This window comes from Rhineura floridana, chromosome 1 (genome assembly GCF_030035675.1).
Source record: "Rhineura floridana isolate rRhiFlo1 chromosome 1, rRhiFlo1.hap2, whole genome shotgun sequence".
Classification (NCBI taxonomy): Eukaryota; Metazoa; Chordata; class Lepidosauria; order Squamata; family Rhineuridae; genus Rhineura; species Rhineura floridana.
In genome coordinates, this window is record NC_084480.1 from 138,955,527 (window position 1) to 138,970,442 (window position 14,916).

The following is a 14,916-nucleotide window of genomic DNA, read 5'->3' on the forward strand; positions in this document are numbered from 1 at the left end:
TTGGATACAATAGTCATTCATTGGAGCGTATACTGGACCAAATGTCTGAATTTATTTCTGTGTATCCCATGTTTGTAACCATGATTGTCTTTATGAATAGAGTTCTCACATATTTTCTTCCTTACAGATTTGTACTATGGTGGAGAAGCTTTCTCTGTAGAGCAGCCGCAGTCTTTTACTTGTCCTTATTGTGGAAAAATGGGTTATACGGAAACATCTCTTCAAGAACATGTTACTTCAGAACATGCAGAAACATCAACAGAAGTGGTAAGCAGAAGCAGCTTTATTTCTGAATACCATCAGAAATAACTTTTAAGTCTTGAAACTCTGCTCATTCAATTGTTTAGAAAATAAATTACAGTTTGTAAATACTAAACTAATATTAAAATCATTGGGGTGGGTCACTTACCAGTGCTTTTTAAAAAATTAACAATTCTATTTTCAGATTTTGTTTTGTCTTCTCCTACCCCACCCCACCCCAAAAATCCTTACATGGAAAAGGTGGCTTGTCTGAGGACTCATAGGGAGTTCATGCTGTGTATGGATTTTAGCCAGAGACTTGCTCACACTCTTAACTATGCAATATACTGCTGTCAGTCAATAGTGTACGTGGGAGATTGTAAAAAAATCTTTGGATTTTTTGGTGGTGGTTGTGTGGACATTTCAAGGATGTCTCAGTTGTCTTATTTACGGTGCTTCGTTTACAGAAAGATCGCCGTTTTGTTTCTTTGCAAGCTTGAGGATAGAAGGGTGCGGCTTGCGTTTACCTAGATAAAGGCACCTATATAATAAATAGCATTGTCTTTCATAGTCTACTGAAAGTCCATCCACCTATGGTTAGTTCAGCGGTAGGAGAATAAAACAAATTCTACTTCTAAGTGCAGGTTTCAAATAATTTGGTGCTGAAACTGATTAGCCAATTATAGAATATTCAGTTGATTTATCATTTTCCTTTTAATTGATTACATGTAACTAAACATGCATATTATCAAAACTGCCATATGCTGCCTTGAGACAGACTCTAATATTATTATTGTCCCTATAGTGAAATGTGCCAAAAATGTAACCAAACACACCTTTTTGTTACTGTTTAGAGCTGAGCTATTTATATACCTTACTGAGGCTCAATTAACACACTAAGTTTAAGGTTTTGTTCATTAATCTATCAAATAAATTGCAGCCCTACTTATTCTGTAATTGAGCCTGTAACATAGTTCTGATTGATTCCACTGGGTGGCAGTAATGTTTTATGGATGTGGAATACTATACCAGTCTGCATGATGAGTGTACCTGGCAAACTGCTCTTGTTCTTCCTGGTAGCCCAGACATTGTTCTGCATAAGTTTTTTGTAAAATTCGATAGGAGGCTGGCTTATTCTAGAAATTATCAGAGGGACATCAGTGAGCCATAATCCTGACTCAGTCATCTAGAAGTCTCTGTGCTTCTTCAAAAGCGGCAGGCTGCTTACAGACAGCCATTGAGGGTTTTTTCCTGTGTTCCAAACGTTAAATGCCCTGTGATTTGGCAAACGCAGTTCAGAGAACAGCAAGGGTGGAAAGGATGAAGTTGTTTGATTGCTGCCTAACAAAACCAGAACTTGACTACAAGTTTATTAACAAGTGTATTCATCAGATTTGATGCACCAATTGGTGTAGTAGACAAAAGTTCTAAAGTCTTGTGTGTATTGGTCTTTTGGACACAATCACACAGGTTTATTCATCATTTGCAGAGACCTTTGAGTTTAGGAGTACATGAGAGCCTTTGCAGAACTATTGGAAAGCGAAACTTAGTATGATCTCATGCGTATTTTACATAGGTTAGACCTGTGTGCATTTTACTTCCCATTCTTTAAAGCAGAACGGCACAAGAAAAAGTCACAGAAAGCAATGTGATCCTATAGTATAAACAAGTTGTGATCCTGGGACTCAGGGACAGAACATGAGATAAGTGATTTTGTTTGTATCTGTTGATGATTCAACTATTTTTCTCATGTTCTTTCATTAAGGTCCAGTGCAGTTGAAATGCTGGCTCCCTGCAAACCATGGTTTACAAACTAGGAGCTAGTTATGCCAGTGTGCTATCTCTCTTCTCTGAAGAGCAGTTGTCCCAATCCCATCTTGACCTGAACTATAGCTTGATTTTGTATATGTATCAAAACAAATCTGGTTCTCCCACAGTCATCACTTACAAATCCACTGTGCATGATTACTGTCTCAGATCTGAGAGAATTATAGCCTGTCTCTGTGCAAATGTAATATGAAACCTCCCCTCTTGGGAGTCCCATCTTCATGAGGCTGGCTCCTGGTTTTGCAAGTTGTGGTTTCTAGGGAGACAGCTTTACATCTGTATGCGTTCTTTTTTTTTCTTTTTTTTTAAGGAGAACCTTTTAATATAGAAGCAGCTTTAGTTTCTCACTTCTGGAAACATAGTATTAATGGAGAGCATTATCTTAACATAAGCTCCAGCCAAATCACTTCCAACATGCGGCCTAAAGTGCCTCACATTGAAAATTGCATTCTTGCTCACTGATCTTTGAGTAGCTGCAAACAGGATTCATTTCTGAATTATAAAAGTACTTTGGAAGTTAACTTCAGTAAAGTTTTCTCATACTGGAAAAAAACAATGTGGACTGCTGGTGGAATCATGGAGTGCTTCATCAGTCTTCCAGCAGCCCACTCAGTTTTTATACAGATCACACAGGAGGCGAAACCCACTCTCACACATCTAGCATGGAAACCAGAAAGTGCTGACAGTGGAGGAAGGGAGTGGTTCTTTTTACCTCTGCTACCAGCCTGCTGCGTTTCTGTGCTAGACATGTAGTCGATGACCCTTCTGTGCATTTAGCATAGAAACACAGCAGACTAGTGGCGAAGGGACAGAGTGATCCATGCCTCCCTTTCCAGCTCTCTTGGTTTCTATGCTGGTTGTGCAGGAAGGAGTGTTGCTGTCTGCGCATGCAGCACAAAAATGCAGCAGGCTGATGACAAAGAGATGAGCAGTCTGTGTCCTTGTTGCCAGCCTGCTAAGGCTCTGTGCTGGATATGCAGGAAGTGGAGCCCTGTCCTATGCATACGGCATAGAAATCAAAGTGACAGAGGCACTACCCCTCCTCCCCGGTCTGCTGAGCTTCTGTGCTGCATGCCCAGCATGGAAACCAAGCAAATTGACAGGAGTGGCAAGGAGTACTACTTTTTAGCTTACAAAATGTTTGGCTAGCCTTTCTGTTATTGAGAGGGCTTGGCAAAGTAGGGACAGAGTGCTCAATCCACTCTTACAACTAGAAAGAAAGTGCAGACTGGTACTTTTTGGTGAGATCAATTTGCAGAGATGATCAAAATATTTGTATTTTGCACATTGATATAATATGCAACCTATTGTGTCACACAAACCTCAAAAGTCAAACACTTTTTCAAGTTCCATGATTTTACATAGAAAAGCCTCTTTCACTCATTATGGCCATGTTCAGATGTAACCCGAAGCCAAACAGTATGGTCTGTTTAACCATACTGTGCACAAGCTGGGTGCTGATGCATATACAGCTCAAACACTCCCACCTTACTCACTCCTTTGTTAAACCATGGAGCACTTGGTTTATAATTTAATCTGAACTAGCACCGAGCCAGGTTTGTTCTTGGTTTCCTAATCATGGTTTGTTTGGGAGAAACAAACCACAAGTGCTGCCTTGAACAAAATGCTAAGCCAGTCACTGCGCAGTTAAGGAGGTCTAAGGCAGGAGCACTTATTCCACAGAATGGTTAAACAAACCATACTGCTTGACTTAACGTTATTTCCAAATGTGGGCTGTGTTTGATAGCGTCATGTATTATGTTTTTAAGAGATGATGAGTGTAATACAAAGAATACATTTGCATTATTACTACTACTTTACCTTCCACCATTTCCTCCGAGGAGCTCAGGGTGAGATTGTGGCTTCTGTACCACTTCCATCTCTAAATGGAAATGGACTGCCTTCAAGTCGATTCCGGCTTATGGCGACCCTATGAATAGGGGTTTCATGGTAAGTGGTATTCAGAGGGGGTTTATCATTGCCTTCCTCTGAGGCTGAGAGGCAGTGACTGGCCCAAGGTCACCCAGTGAGCTTCATGGCTGTGTGGGGATTCAAACCTGTGGTCCCAGGTCATAGTCCAACACCTTAAACGCTACACCACACTGGCTCTCTACTCCTTACTCTGGAATGGCTTTTATGTTCAAATATAATTTTAAGTGGTTTTTTTAAAGGACACTTAATGATTCTTTTTTACAAAAATGGTTTTGAAATTTTAAAAATTACCTTAAAAACTATTTTTGTCTTGGTTTTCCTAGTGTATTTGTCTTTGTCTATTACCCCACACCCAACATTACTTATTCAGATCTGTGCAACTTTAGCCTGTTTGGAAATCATAGCATCATAGAATAGTAGAGTTGGAAGGGGCCTTATAAGACCATCAAGTCCAATCCCCTGCTCAATGCAGGAATCCAAATCAAAGCATTCCTGACAGATGGCTGTCCAGCTGCCTCTTGAATGCCTCCAGTGTCGGAGAGCCCACTACCTCTCTCAGTAATTGATTCCATTGTCGTATGGCTCTAACAGTTAGGAAGTTTTTTCTGATGTCCAGTCGAAATCTGGCTTCCTGCAACTTGAGCCCATTATTCTGTGTCCTGCACTCTGGGACGATCGAGAAGAGATCCCGGCCCTCCTCTATGTAACATCCTTTCATGTACTTGAAGAGTGCTATCATATCTCCCCTCAGTCTTATCTTCTCCAGGCTAAACATGCCCAATTCTTTCAGTCTCCTAGGGCAGTGTTTCCAGTCCCCTGATCATCCTTGTTGCCCTCCTCTGAACCTGTTCCAGTTTGTCTGCATCCTTCTTGAAGTTCGGAGACCAGAACTGGACACAGTGCTCAAGATGAGGCCTAACCTGTGCTGAATAGAGGGGAACTAATACTTTATGCGATTTGGAAACTATGGAAAGATTTGTTGTTGTTGTTGTTATGTTCATTCAAGTCGATTACAACTTATGGCGACCCTATGAATCAGCAACCTCCAACAGCATCTGTCATGAATAGGGTTACCAGATCTCCATTTTTCAGCTGGAGACTCTGGTTTTTGGGTGTCCCCTCCAGGTCTCTGGGTGACTCACCTTAATCTCCGGACTTTCAGCTTGCATTAAAAAAAAAAAAGTTTCTAGGTGGTTTGGTTCCAGAGATACCAAAACGTTAGCCGCCCCCCCGACAACTTCCTAGTTGCTCTAAGTTCTACTCTAATCCCTGCCCTTTCAGGTTTTTAGCCAATAAGAAATCAGGGTTGTGATTGACAAGGAATTATAGAGCCACAAATGTAGAGTCAAATTGAATTGTCTGCCTTCAAGTCGATTCCAACTTATGGCGACCCTATGAAGAGCGTTTTCATGGTAAGCAGAATTCAGAAGGGGTTTACCATTGCCTCCCTCTGAGGCTGAGAGGCTCAGAAACATGCTTTTTTCTGCTTTTCTGAACATCTCACAGATTGAATAAGTAACAGTTCAGTCTTTTTCACTCTTGTGTGTAGGAGTCAGACAGATTTAAATTTTGAAGAGGGCAGTGTTTTGCAAACTTCTCAAATTGAAGCTTCAATCCAGTAATTGCTTTTCCAGAGTAAACATATCCAGAGTAAACCCCATTGAATTCAGTAGGACTTCCTTTTGAGTAGAAATGCTTAGAATTGTGCTGTAAACTGATGGGACTTTTGAGTGAACATAGGAAAGAATTGTGTTTGTGTTGTATACCTTTCTCTCCCCCTCCAAACCTATTTTTAAAGCAATTAGGCAGGGCTTACTTAGGTATCACTGTTTTTATTATGTAGGAAACTAATACTGATTTTATTTTTTTTAATGTTCTGCAGTGATCAACTGGTTTTGACTATTATATGAGGTGTATGTATTTTTACATCTCCAGTGTGTGTGTGTGTATATGGGAATCTTTCCAACAACCCGATGAGGTAGGGTTGCAGTCTGGAAACCAAGGCAGCTCACAATAAGAAATAAATTCCTTTAAAATCCAGTAACCATAAAAACAAGTATAAACAAGCAAAACAGCTTAAAGTGGCATGATTCTGAATTTTGGGTTGCTTGAATGAAGTTGCTTATCACTTGAGGTTGCAGTTCTATCCCTGTTTGAGTAAGCCCCACTGAATACATTGGGACTTGCTTTTGAATAAATATACGTGGGATTGCACGATAAATATCTTTACAGGTTGTGTAAATAATAAATATATTTGATAGTCATGCTTATACAAATATTTCTTAATTTTTCATATTTTTTGGTTTTTGGTTGGGAATCCTCACTGGTTGTGAGATGCTTAGTTTTTTGCCTTACTCGTAGGAATCTTGTTGTGGTTGGTATGGTATTGCATTTAAGAAATCATCACTGTGTTATGTTCTTCTTTTTCTATTTGCATTTCATTTACCTTTATCCTCACTCCCTTTCATCCATAGAAGCAACAACAGTGGTTCTATGCGCTCCGCTCAACCTTCTTAAATCCACTGATGATGCACCTTGTTGTTTGTTTCTTGTCCAGTAGTGGTAAAAGAATTCACATATTGGGCAGTGTGGCTGCAACTGTTGTTGTTCCCAAGCTGCTGCCTGTGAAGGTAGACCAAATCATGCGTGCTTTCTCTCTGTCAATAATATTCACTGGAATTGGGTTGGCTGATTAAGCAAGTTTATAGCAGCCCACAGGGGAGACAGAAAAGAGTAGGCAGGGGGTTGCCAACCCTACTTGGATATGGATATCTTTGCAGAGGATCCCCTGTCAAGCTTTACCAACAACACAAGCTAAACCATATCTACTGAGAAGTAAGTCCTATTGAGTTCTATGGGGCTAAGTCCCTTAGTAAGTGTGTTTAGAATTGCAGCTCTTCAGGGGCATCCATCTTTACGCATGAGTGCTCCCATCTAATATCTCCACAGCACTATGCTCCTTTCTTCCTACAATGGCCTTCTGGTGACTGGCCTGGCCTGGCCTGAGGGCACTTGAGCCCTTTTTGCTAGAAGCAAATTGGCTAGATTAAATGTTCCCTACCCAGGCTCCATCTTTTAGCCAATCAGATGTTTTTGTATGAATTGTATGCGCCAAGCAACTGTGGTTGATACTTAATGTATTACGCTTAATGACATCACTTGGACCCACCCCATGATGTCACTTGGACCTGCCCCATGACGTCACTTGGGCCCGCCTCCAAAATCTCAGGGTTTGGGATGCTTCTGACCTGGCAACCCTAGTCATGAACCACCCTGTTCAGATCTTGTAAGTTCAGGTCTGTGGCTTCCTTTATGGAATCAATTCATCTCTCAATTGGCCATCTTCTTTTTCTACTCCTTGCTGTTTTCCCCAGCATTATTGTCTTTTCTAGTGAATCATGTCTTCTCATGATGCGTCCAAAGTATGATAACCTCAGTTTCATCATTTTAGCTTCTAGTGATAGTTCTGGTTTAATTTGTTCTAACACCCAATTATTTGTCTTTTTCGCAGTCCATGGCATACACAAAGCTCTCCTCCAACGCCACATTTCAAATGTTGATTTTTCTCTTACCTACTTTTTTCACTGTCCAACTTTCACATCCATACATAGATATCGGAAATACCATGGTCTGAATGATCTTGACGTTAGTGTTCAGTGAAACATCTTTGCATTTGAGGACCTTTTCTAGTTCTCTCACAGCTGCCCTCCCCAGTCCTAGCCTTCTTCTGATTTCTTGACCATTGTCTCCATTTTGGTTAATGACTGTGCCAAGGTACTGATTATCCTTGACAAGTTCAATGTCCTCATTGTCAACGTTAAAGTTACATAAATCTTCTGTTGTCATTAGTCTTCTTGATGTTCAGCTGTAGTCCTACTTTTGTGCTTTCCTCTTAACTTTCATCAGCATTTGTTTCAAATCATTACTGGTTTCTGCTAGTAGTATGGTATTGTCTGCATATCTTAAATTATTGATACTTCTCCCTCCAATTTTCACACCTTCATCTTGGTCCAGTCCCGCTTTCCGTATGATATGCTCTGCATATAGATTAAACAAATAAGGTGATAAAGTACACCCCTGTCTCACACCCTTTCAGAGTTCATTTTAGAAGGATGTGTCCCAGTTGCCTGGACTGACTTTGCCTTTCTTTCCCTTCCTTTCTCTATAGTGGAGTTTATCGACAGAAAGAAAAGCAGAAAGTAGCTCTGTTAGGGAGAGATGGATAGAGGATCAAGCTCCCTGGGATTGCCTGGGTAAACTGGATGGAGCTGACTGACTACTTCCTGTCTGGGGAAAGGCAGAAAAGAATATATAAACCCCCACTCTGTCTGCATAGCAGCGCTATGGGAGCTGCCTGCAGACTGAAGTTCTTTTGCCACCTTTTAGATGTGCTGTCTGGGAGTCCAGAAAGGAACGGCTGCTATTAGAGCTGTGAGGTGTGAAGAAGCCATGGAACGCTTACGACAGTTGTTCATCCTAGCTCTTCCCTGTCTGGGAGCATGAAAGAGAGAGGGGTATGTCTGTGTGTGATAGTAGCTCCTTCCTGGTTGTACTGGCAGCAAGGAGTGAGGAGGAGGGTTTGGCTAAGGGGAAGGTTCAGGTGAATGAATTGGGGTGGGGACTTTTTCCTACTCCCCAATTATTTGGAAGGCTGATTTTGATCATCATTATGAACTGGAGGATGGAGTTGTACGAGGGCTGCTATTTTCTCAACCTGACTTCAGATTAGTAGCTTGTGTTCAGTGTAGTGGCTCCTGTTGTTCACTTTTTTGACCCTTGCTCAAATGGACTTTCTAACTTTTATCATTTCAGATTTGTCCAATATGTGCAGCATTACCAGGAGGAGATCCCAATCATGTTACAGATGACTTTGCAGCTCATCTTACACTGGAACATAGAGCTCCTAGAGATTTAATATCCTTGCCTAAGCCAGGAAGAAACATCTAATTGTTGCCTTGTATATTAACAGCTACCTGTGTTGATTCTTAAACAGGTGGTTCTGCTAGCACAGGTGTGGGGAATGTTTGGCCCTTCAGATATTGCCAAACTACAATTCACATCGTCCCTGACCATTGGCCATGCTTGTTGGGGTTGATGGGAGTTGTAGTTCAGCAACATCTGGAGGGCCAAAGGTTTCCCATACTTGTGCTAGTGTGTTGTTTGGTTTGAATAGCTAGATAAGCCAAAGCAGATCTGTTCGAACACTTCATGTTAATTACACCAGTAATTCTAGCCTAAACTGGTAGGATTTGTTTTCCTTTCTTTTGGGGAAAGACTTGGAAATTTATAGTGTCTGAACAAGTGACCTCTCCTCACTGGGAATACTAGCAAAGCATTCAGAAGAATAAATTCCTGTAGCTTGCAGAGTTTTGTTTGACATTCAACAGTGCAATTTTTTTGGATTAGAGGATCCAAAGATATAAATGAAACTGCTGTAACAACTGCTAGGGTAATTTAAAGACCTTGCTAGCTAATGGGGCTGTGCTGGGCCACACCAAGCTAAGCGTTAGAAGACACATTACAGCATTTGGGGGGAAGGGATGGAACAATGGCAGAGGAGTGCACCCCAATTCCAACGTGTGTGTGTGTGGAATGCCAGCAGTACAGTAAGCAGGGTTTGAAGACTCAAGTGGGGCTCCTTTGTGTGGCCATCTCTTAAATCATTGTGCCTTTCCACAAAGTCAGGTATTCTCCTCCCAGCCCAGTGGTGCGGTCAGGAGGAAAATCACTACGTCTGTTCTTCCGAGACCATGATTGTAGCACTAGGCTTGGGAGCCCAGCACTAGAGAAGAGTGTGGTATGTTCCTACATGTGTGTGTGTATGTGTACAGACAGTGCTGTGTGCCTGCATGTGTGATGGGTGCCCGATGAGTGTAGTACACGTACGACCACTTTGGCCTCGACTACTGCTGGCATGCAGCCCTTGGAGGGTTGGCCAACCTCAAATGTGTCCCTTAGACTGAAAATGGTTAGCCATCCCTGCTTTAAACTAAAGATAAAGCTTTGCTACTGTTAAAAGTCCCTTCTTCTAGTGGCCAAGGTTTTCCTGTTTGCAACTGATCCCTGCATGTTCACACTTTTTCCTTAACTTGTTGGTTACGATGAATCCAGTGGTGTTCGGCATGTACGTAGAATGTTTCACCCGGGCCGGGGTTTGGGTGGCCCTCGCGCACGTAGATCAAACATGCACTTTACTAGCAGTTCCACTGGTGGGTTTTCATCTTCGCAGAGTTCATATTCTCCAAGCAATAGGGAAGCCATGGATCCTATAGCTGGTAAAGTTTATTAATATTTATGTTTTCTTTGTATTTCTGCGTGCTTGCATGGTTTGAATCTAACATAATGAATTCTGTTTTACTAAAAGCAAGAATGTCTGTGGTTTAACTTTATCCCAGTTCCCTCTAGAACAGTTTGCAGTGGATCACCGTTTTAGTATATACATGTAATATCTACTGTTCTGTGATCTGTGTATGTTTATAATTTTTAATCAGTTGCAGCAGTATTGAACTATTTGAACTGACTGAGAAAGTTTTAGGGAATTTCCACCTTGAAACATAATCGCGGCCAGTTCAAAGGTCTCTTCAGTGCTTGCTTAATGTAATATTGTGTTATAGCACTAATGATGCATCAGGGTAGATGATCATGAGGGGCTGTGTCTTAGGTACTAGGAATGTCCTTACGTCTGTTTTACCTTGTAGCTAAATCAGAAGTGTATGGAACAGAATTCTAAAAGCAATTTACTGTGGTAAAGCAAGGTGATACTTTTGTTATTGTGGATTTCATTGTATTTCCTGAATCCTATTCTTTTGGCAGAGCTTTTATCTCAGTTGTCTGGTGTGAGGCGTTCTGCCGGGGGACAGCTGAATTCCTCTGGCCCTTCCGCATCTCAGTTACAGCAGCTGCAGATGCAACTACAGTTGGAACGACAACATGCACAGGCAGCACGGCAACAACTGGAGACTGCACGTAACGCGACAAGGCGCACCAACCCTAGCAGTGTCACCACCACTATTACACAATCTACAGCAACAACCAACACGTCTAACACAGAAAACAGTCAGCAGGCTATCCAGAACTCTCAGTTCCTCCTTACAAGGTAACTCATTCTAGAGGGATGGTCAAAAATTGCTATTCTTGGTAGTGGTTCACTCCAGGCATTGATACCAACTTTTGCAGTTTGTGCATTCTGCTTGCATCCTCCTCCTCCTATCCATAAGCTGCTTTTCATCCATCTCCTTCAGCAGTGGTCATCTGCACATGTACACTGCTTTTTCTGTTACTATTTGTATCTGCAAGGACTGTTGACTTAAGTTGCAAAGGGCAGAGAGGGAAGAGAGTTTAAAAGTGGCTCAAATTGTAATCTAAAGGTAGAGGTTGAATACAAATTTTTCTTGCATTTCATATTTCTAGAAAAATCTGGGAAATTACTGAGCAATCTGAAGGCCATATAACACAATGCTCTTTTCTAAAAAAAGCATTAACAGGCTGAAGGACTGCCAGTTACGTAGTTGTACTTTATAATGGGAATAACTCAATTCCAAGAGTATGGTATATATATTTTAAGTTTTATTGATCAAAATATAGTACAACAAATAAAATCTCTCTCTCTCACACACACACAGAGTTACAAATACAAAATTTGTATCAGTTATAAAGTAGAAATATTCAGATAATAATGGCTTAAGATGCTTTTTCTTTCATTCTTCTTTAATTCTCAGAGAATCACTGAGAACTCATAATGCAGAACAAAAGGGACTTAATTAAATTTAAAGGCATTAGTTTACTGAAAAAGTTGATTCTTGTCAGTATCAAGCTATGGTTAACTTTGCAGCCACAATTTACATTATTTGTTAACTTTTTAAAATAGTTTGTAAAGCCTAAAAGAAAAATTAGTAGATCAATCACCTGCTAGGCAGAATGTGTTAATAATAGCCCCACACATGTCCACCACTTATGATCAGCAACTACCACTGTCGGTACGACCTCTCCCAACATCTCATTTTTGTTCCATTAGAAGTCTTGGATATCTTCAGTGAGGCAAAATACCATGCATGTGGAGTACCATGACATGGGCCTCTCAAATGTACACAAAGCAATATCCAGTTGCTCATATTTTGAAAAGATTCATCAAATATTTTGAGAGATAATTCTTAAGTCACTTTCCCACTTACTGATATTAGCCTCAATCACTTTGGGCTCTTCAATTGGAAGAGACTCTTCAAAGTCGGACCTTTCAGCTTCACTTCACTTACAAGAAAGCTCTTCCTCTGAAGCATTAATCTCCCTTGAACTTTCTTTCCAAAGTTTTATGTTAAGGTAATGTCTTGCTTAACAAAATAAGAAAAGGGACCTCGTTCTAAATATCCAGTCAGTGATTCCTTCATTAAAAAATACTTCCTCCTTTGATTACATCTTGGCATTTTTTATACTTTTGATCAAATCAAGTCCTAATACCATCTTTGAGTCAAACTGTGAAGATTCCCAGAACAGAGATTTTAATCTCAGATCTTCAGTAGGTTATTGGGGTGGGTGGGTCGCCCTCCCATTGCTACACGCAAGGTACCCAACTTATCTGATAGTTGTTACTCTAACGCCCATGGCTCCTATTTGCCACCCTGGGCTCCTGCTGGGAGGGATATAAATGGAACAGCTTACCGGAGGAAATACGCCTGGCGCCTACGGTTCTTTCTTTTAGGCGCCAGGTTAAGACCTGGCTATACTCCCAGGCATTTTAATGTTTAATGCTTTATGTTTAATGTTTTTAGTTTAATGTGTTCCTTTGTTACTGATTTTATTCTGTATTGTATTTTAATCTCGTTTTTGTACACCGCCCAGAGAGCTATTAGCTATGGGCAGTCTAGAAATGAAAATAAATAAATAAAACTGAAAGCAGATGATATGAAAGGTGAATGAGAATTTTGGGGAAGTGGTTTGGAGGGACTGAATGGATTCCATAGAAGAAACATTGGAGCATTTGTGATCATAGAGGATTGGTAGGGACTCTCGTTGTTGGATATAGGCAAGGAATGATTGATGCTGCTGCTGCTGGTGGTGGTCTTCTGTTTCCAGTGTAGAAATAAATCAGATGCATCTTGAGCCTGGGGATATAACATGCTAGGTTCTGGTATTTTCTTGAATGTTCCCACCAGCATCAGATGCTACACAAGTACAAAAACAACTCTGAACCCAAATTTAAAAGACGTGGGAAATCCTGATACACACTGATCTTTTCATTTGATAAAAAGTTTAGTCCTGTAGGTGAATGCGCTTGGTGTGCACAGTGTTGTTGAGCCTTTGATTTTTCACCTGTATCTTGTCCCATCTCCTCTTGTGCAGGTTGAATGATCCCAAGATGTCTGAAGTAGAGCGTCAGTCAATGGAGAGTGAGCGGGCTGACCGCAGCCTGTTTGTTCAAGAGCTCCTACTGTCCACTTTAATGCGGGAAGAAAGCTCCTCCTCTGACGAGGATGAGCGTGGGGAGGTTGCTGATTTTGGTGCTATGGGCTGTGTAGATATTATGCCTTTAGATGTTGCTTTAGAAAATCTAAATTTAAAAGAGAGTAATAAAGGAAACGAGCCTCCTCCACCTCCTCTTTGATGACATCCCACTTCGCAGACAATGTCCTCTGTGCTGTATTTGCCAATGAAAGTGGACAACAACTATCTTGGGTTTGTTTTGGTGATTGTAATTTCAGGTCTGTCACTCTTGTTACATTGTGTACATTCAAAGGAAGAGAGAAAGATATATATGATAATCATTTCCACTTAAAAATAATTTTTACTTCTAGCAGGTAAATGTAGGTTGCAGATCAGAGGGGAATCCTCTGTGCCCTGTACTTTTTGACATGCAAAAGGTTCTCCTAATACTCCACATTCAAACTGAAGAGGAAAAAATGAAATCTCTAATGAAGCTGCTGTGTGTATTTATGAATATTAATGAATAAAAACTGCTTGGATGGTTTACCTTTACTGCATGAGGTTTTTTGCAGCGTGCATGAGTTTTAGTGACCTTGTCATTTAAAAAAAAAATTAAATGCAAGGAGTAAAACTATAAACAACCCCCTCCTCAAAAAGCTTTCCAATTACTCAAAGTTTACAAGACAAAGAAGTGAATGCTCACTTAGCAGCGTGTGGCCATCAAGTAGCTTTTGAATAATGTATGTCTGAACCACATTATATGTGCTGTTGGCACATCATGCAAGCTCTGCAGCGAGACAGCTTGTTGTTTCCAGAGTGTGGCGTTTTGCTCGGTGTGACCCTTATGTTGCTCTCTTTAACCATCGCACATCCACGTGGAGTTTCAGCCTGCATTTTATGCATCTCTAGGAGACACAAAAGTAAGGCCACTGCCAAAACCTTCTGGCAAAGGGGGCTTTTGTGTGCCCTATAATCAAAATACTTGTTCAATTTTGTTTAAAAGTTTTTTCTTTTTGTGGTTGTTAAACAAAACCATTTTCAAACTGTTAAAACATGTTTTATTCAGGTGTAGATTATTCATTTACTTACTGTCTTAAAAGAAAACAAAGTTAACCTGGATTATGTTGTCTTAGTTTTAAACCTTCACAGTCTCAATCATATGTTTTTGAGTTATTTATGTATTTGCTTCCTAGTTTGCAGAGACTTGTCAGCAGCAGGAGAGCTTGAGGAGATGACTTCCCAAACTTTTGTCAATATATTACAACTGCATTCTTAATGCTAATTCTAGCACCTTTTTATTTATTATTTTTTTTCTGGCATAAAAAAGTAAAAAAGCCTTTTAATTGAATCATGCCACCTACATGCCTATACTATTAATCCTGTATGTATAAAAATGTACAGTGTTTTTGTGCATAGACTTTCATAATAGCCCCAAGGCAGAGACAGGAGGAGTTTTTGGTTTTGGGGTGGGGGGTGGGGAAGGGAATGTAAAGTTAGACT

At 40.6% G+C, this 14,916-nt stretch overlaps 1 protein-coding gene across 2 annotated transcripts in view; it reads left to right on the forward strand.

Annotated features, from left to right (window-relative positions):
* Window positions 1–13,960, forward strand: part of KCMF1 (potassium channel modulatory factor 1) — a 56,326-nt gene extending 42,366 nt beyond the window's left edge. For both annotated transcript variants that reach the window (XM_061633768.1, XM_061633778.1), the window contains exons 3-7: window positions 128–267; window positions 8,812–8,913; window positions 10,100–10,274; window positions 10,813–11,095; window positions 13,336–13,960. In XM_061633768.1, the coding sequence (XP_061489752.1) occupies window positions 128–267; window positions 8,812–8,913; window positions 10,100–10,274; window positions 10,813–11,095; window positions 13,336–13,597 (962 nt within the window). In that variant the 3' untranslated portion in view covers window positions 13,598–13,960. The remainder of the gene's footprint in view (window positions 1–127; window positions 268–8,811; window positions 8,914–10,099; window positions 10,275–10,812; window positions 11,096–13,335) is intronic.
* Window positions 13,961–14,916: the final 956 nt, after the last annotated feature.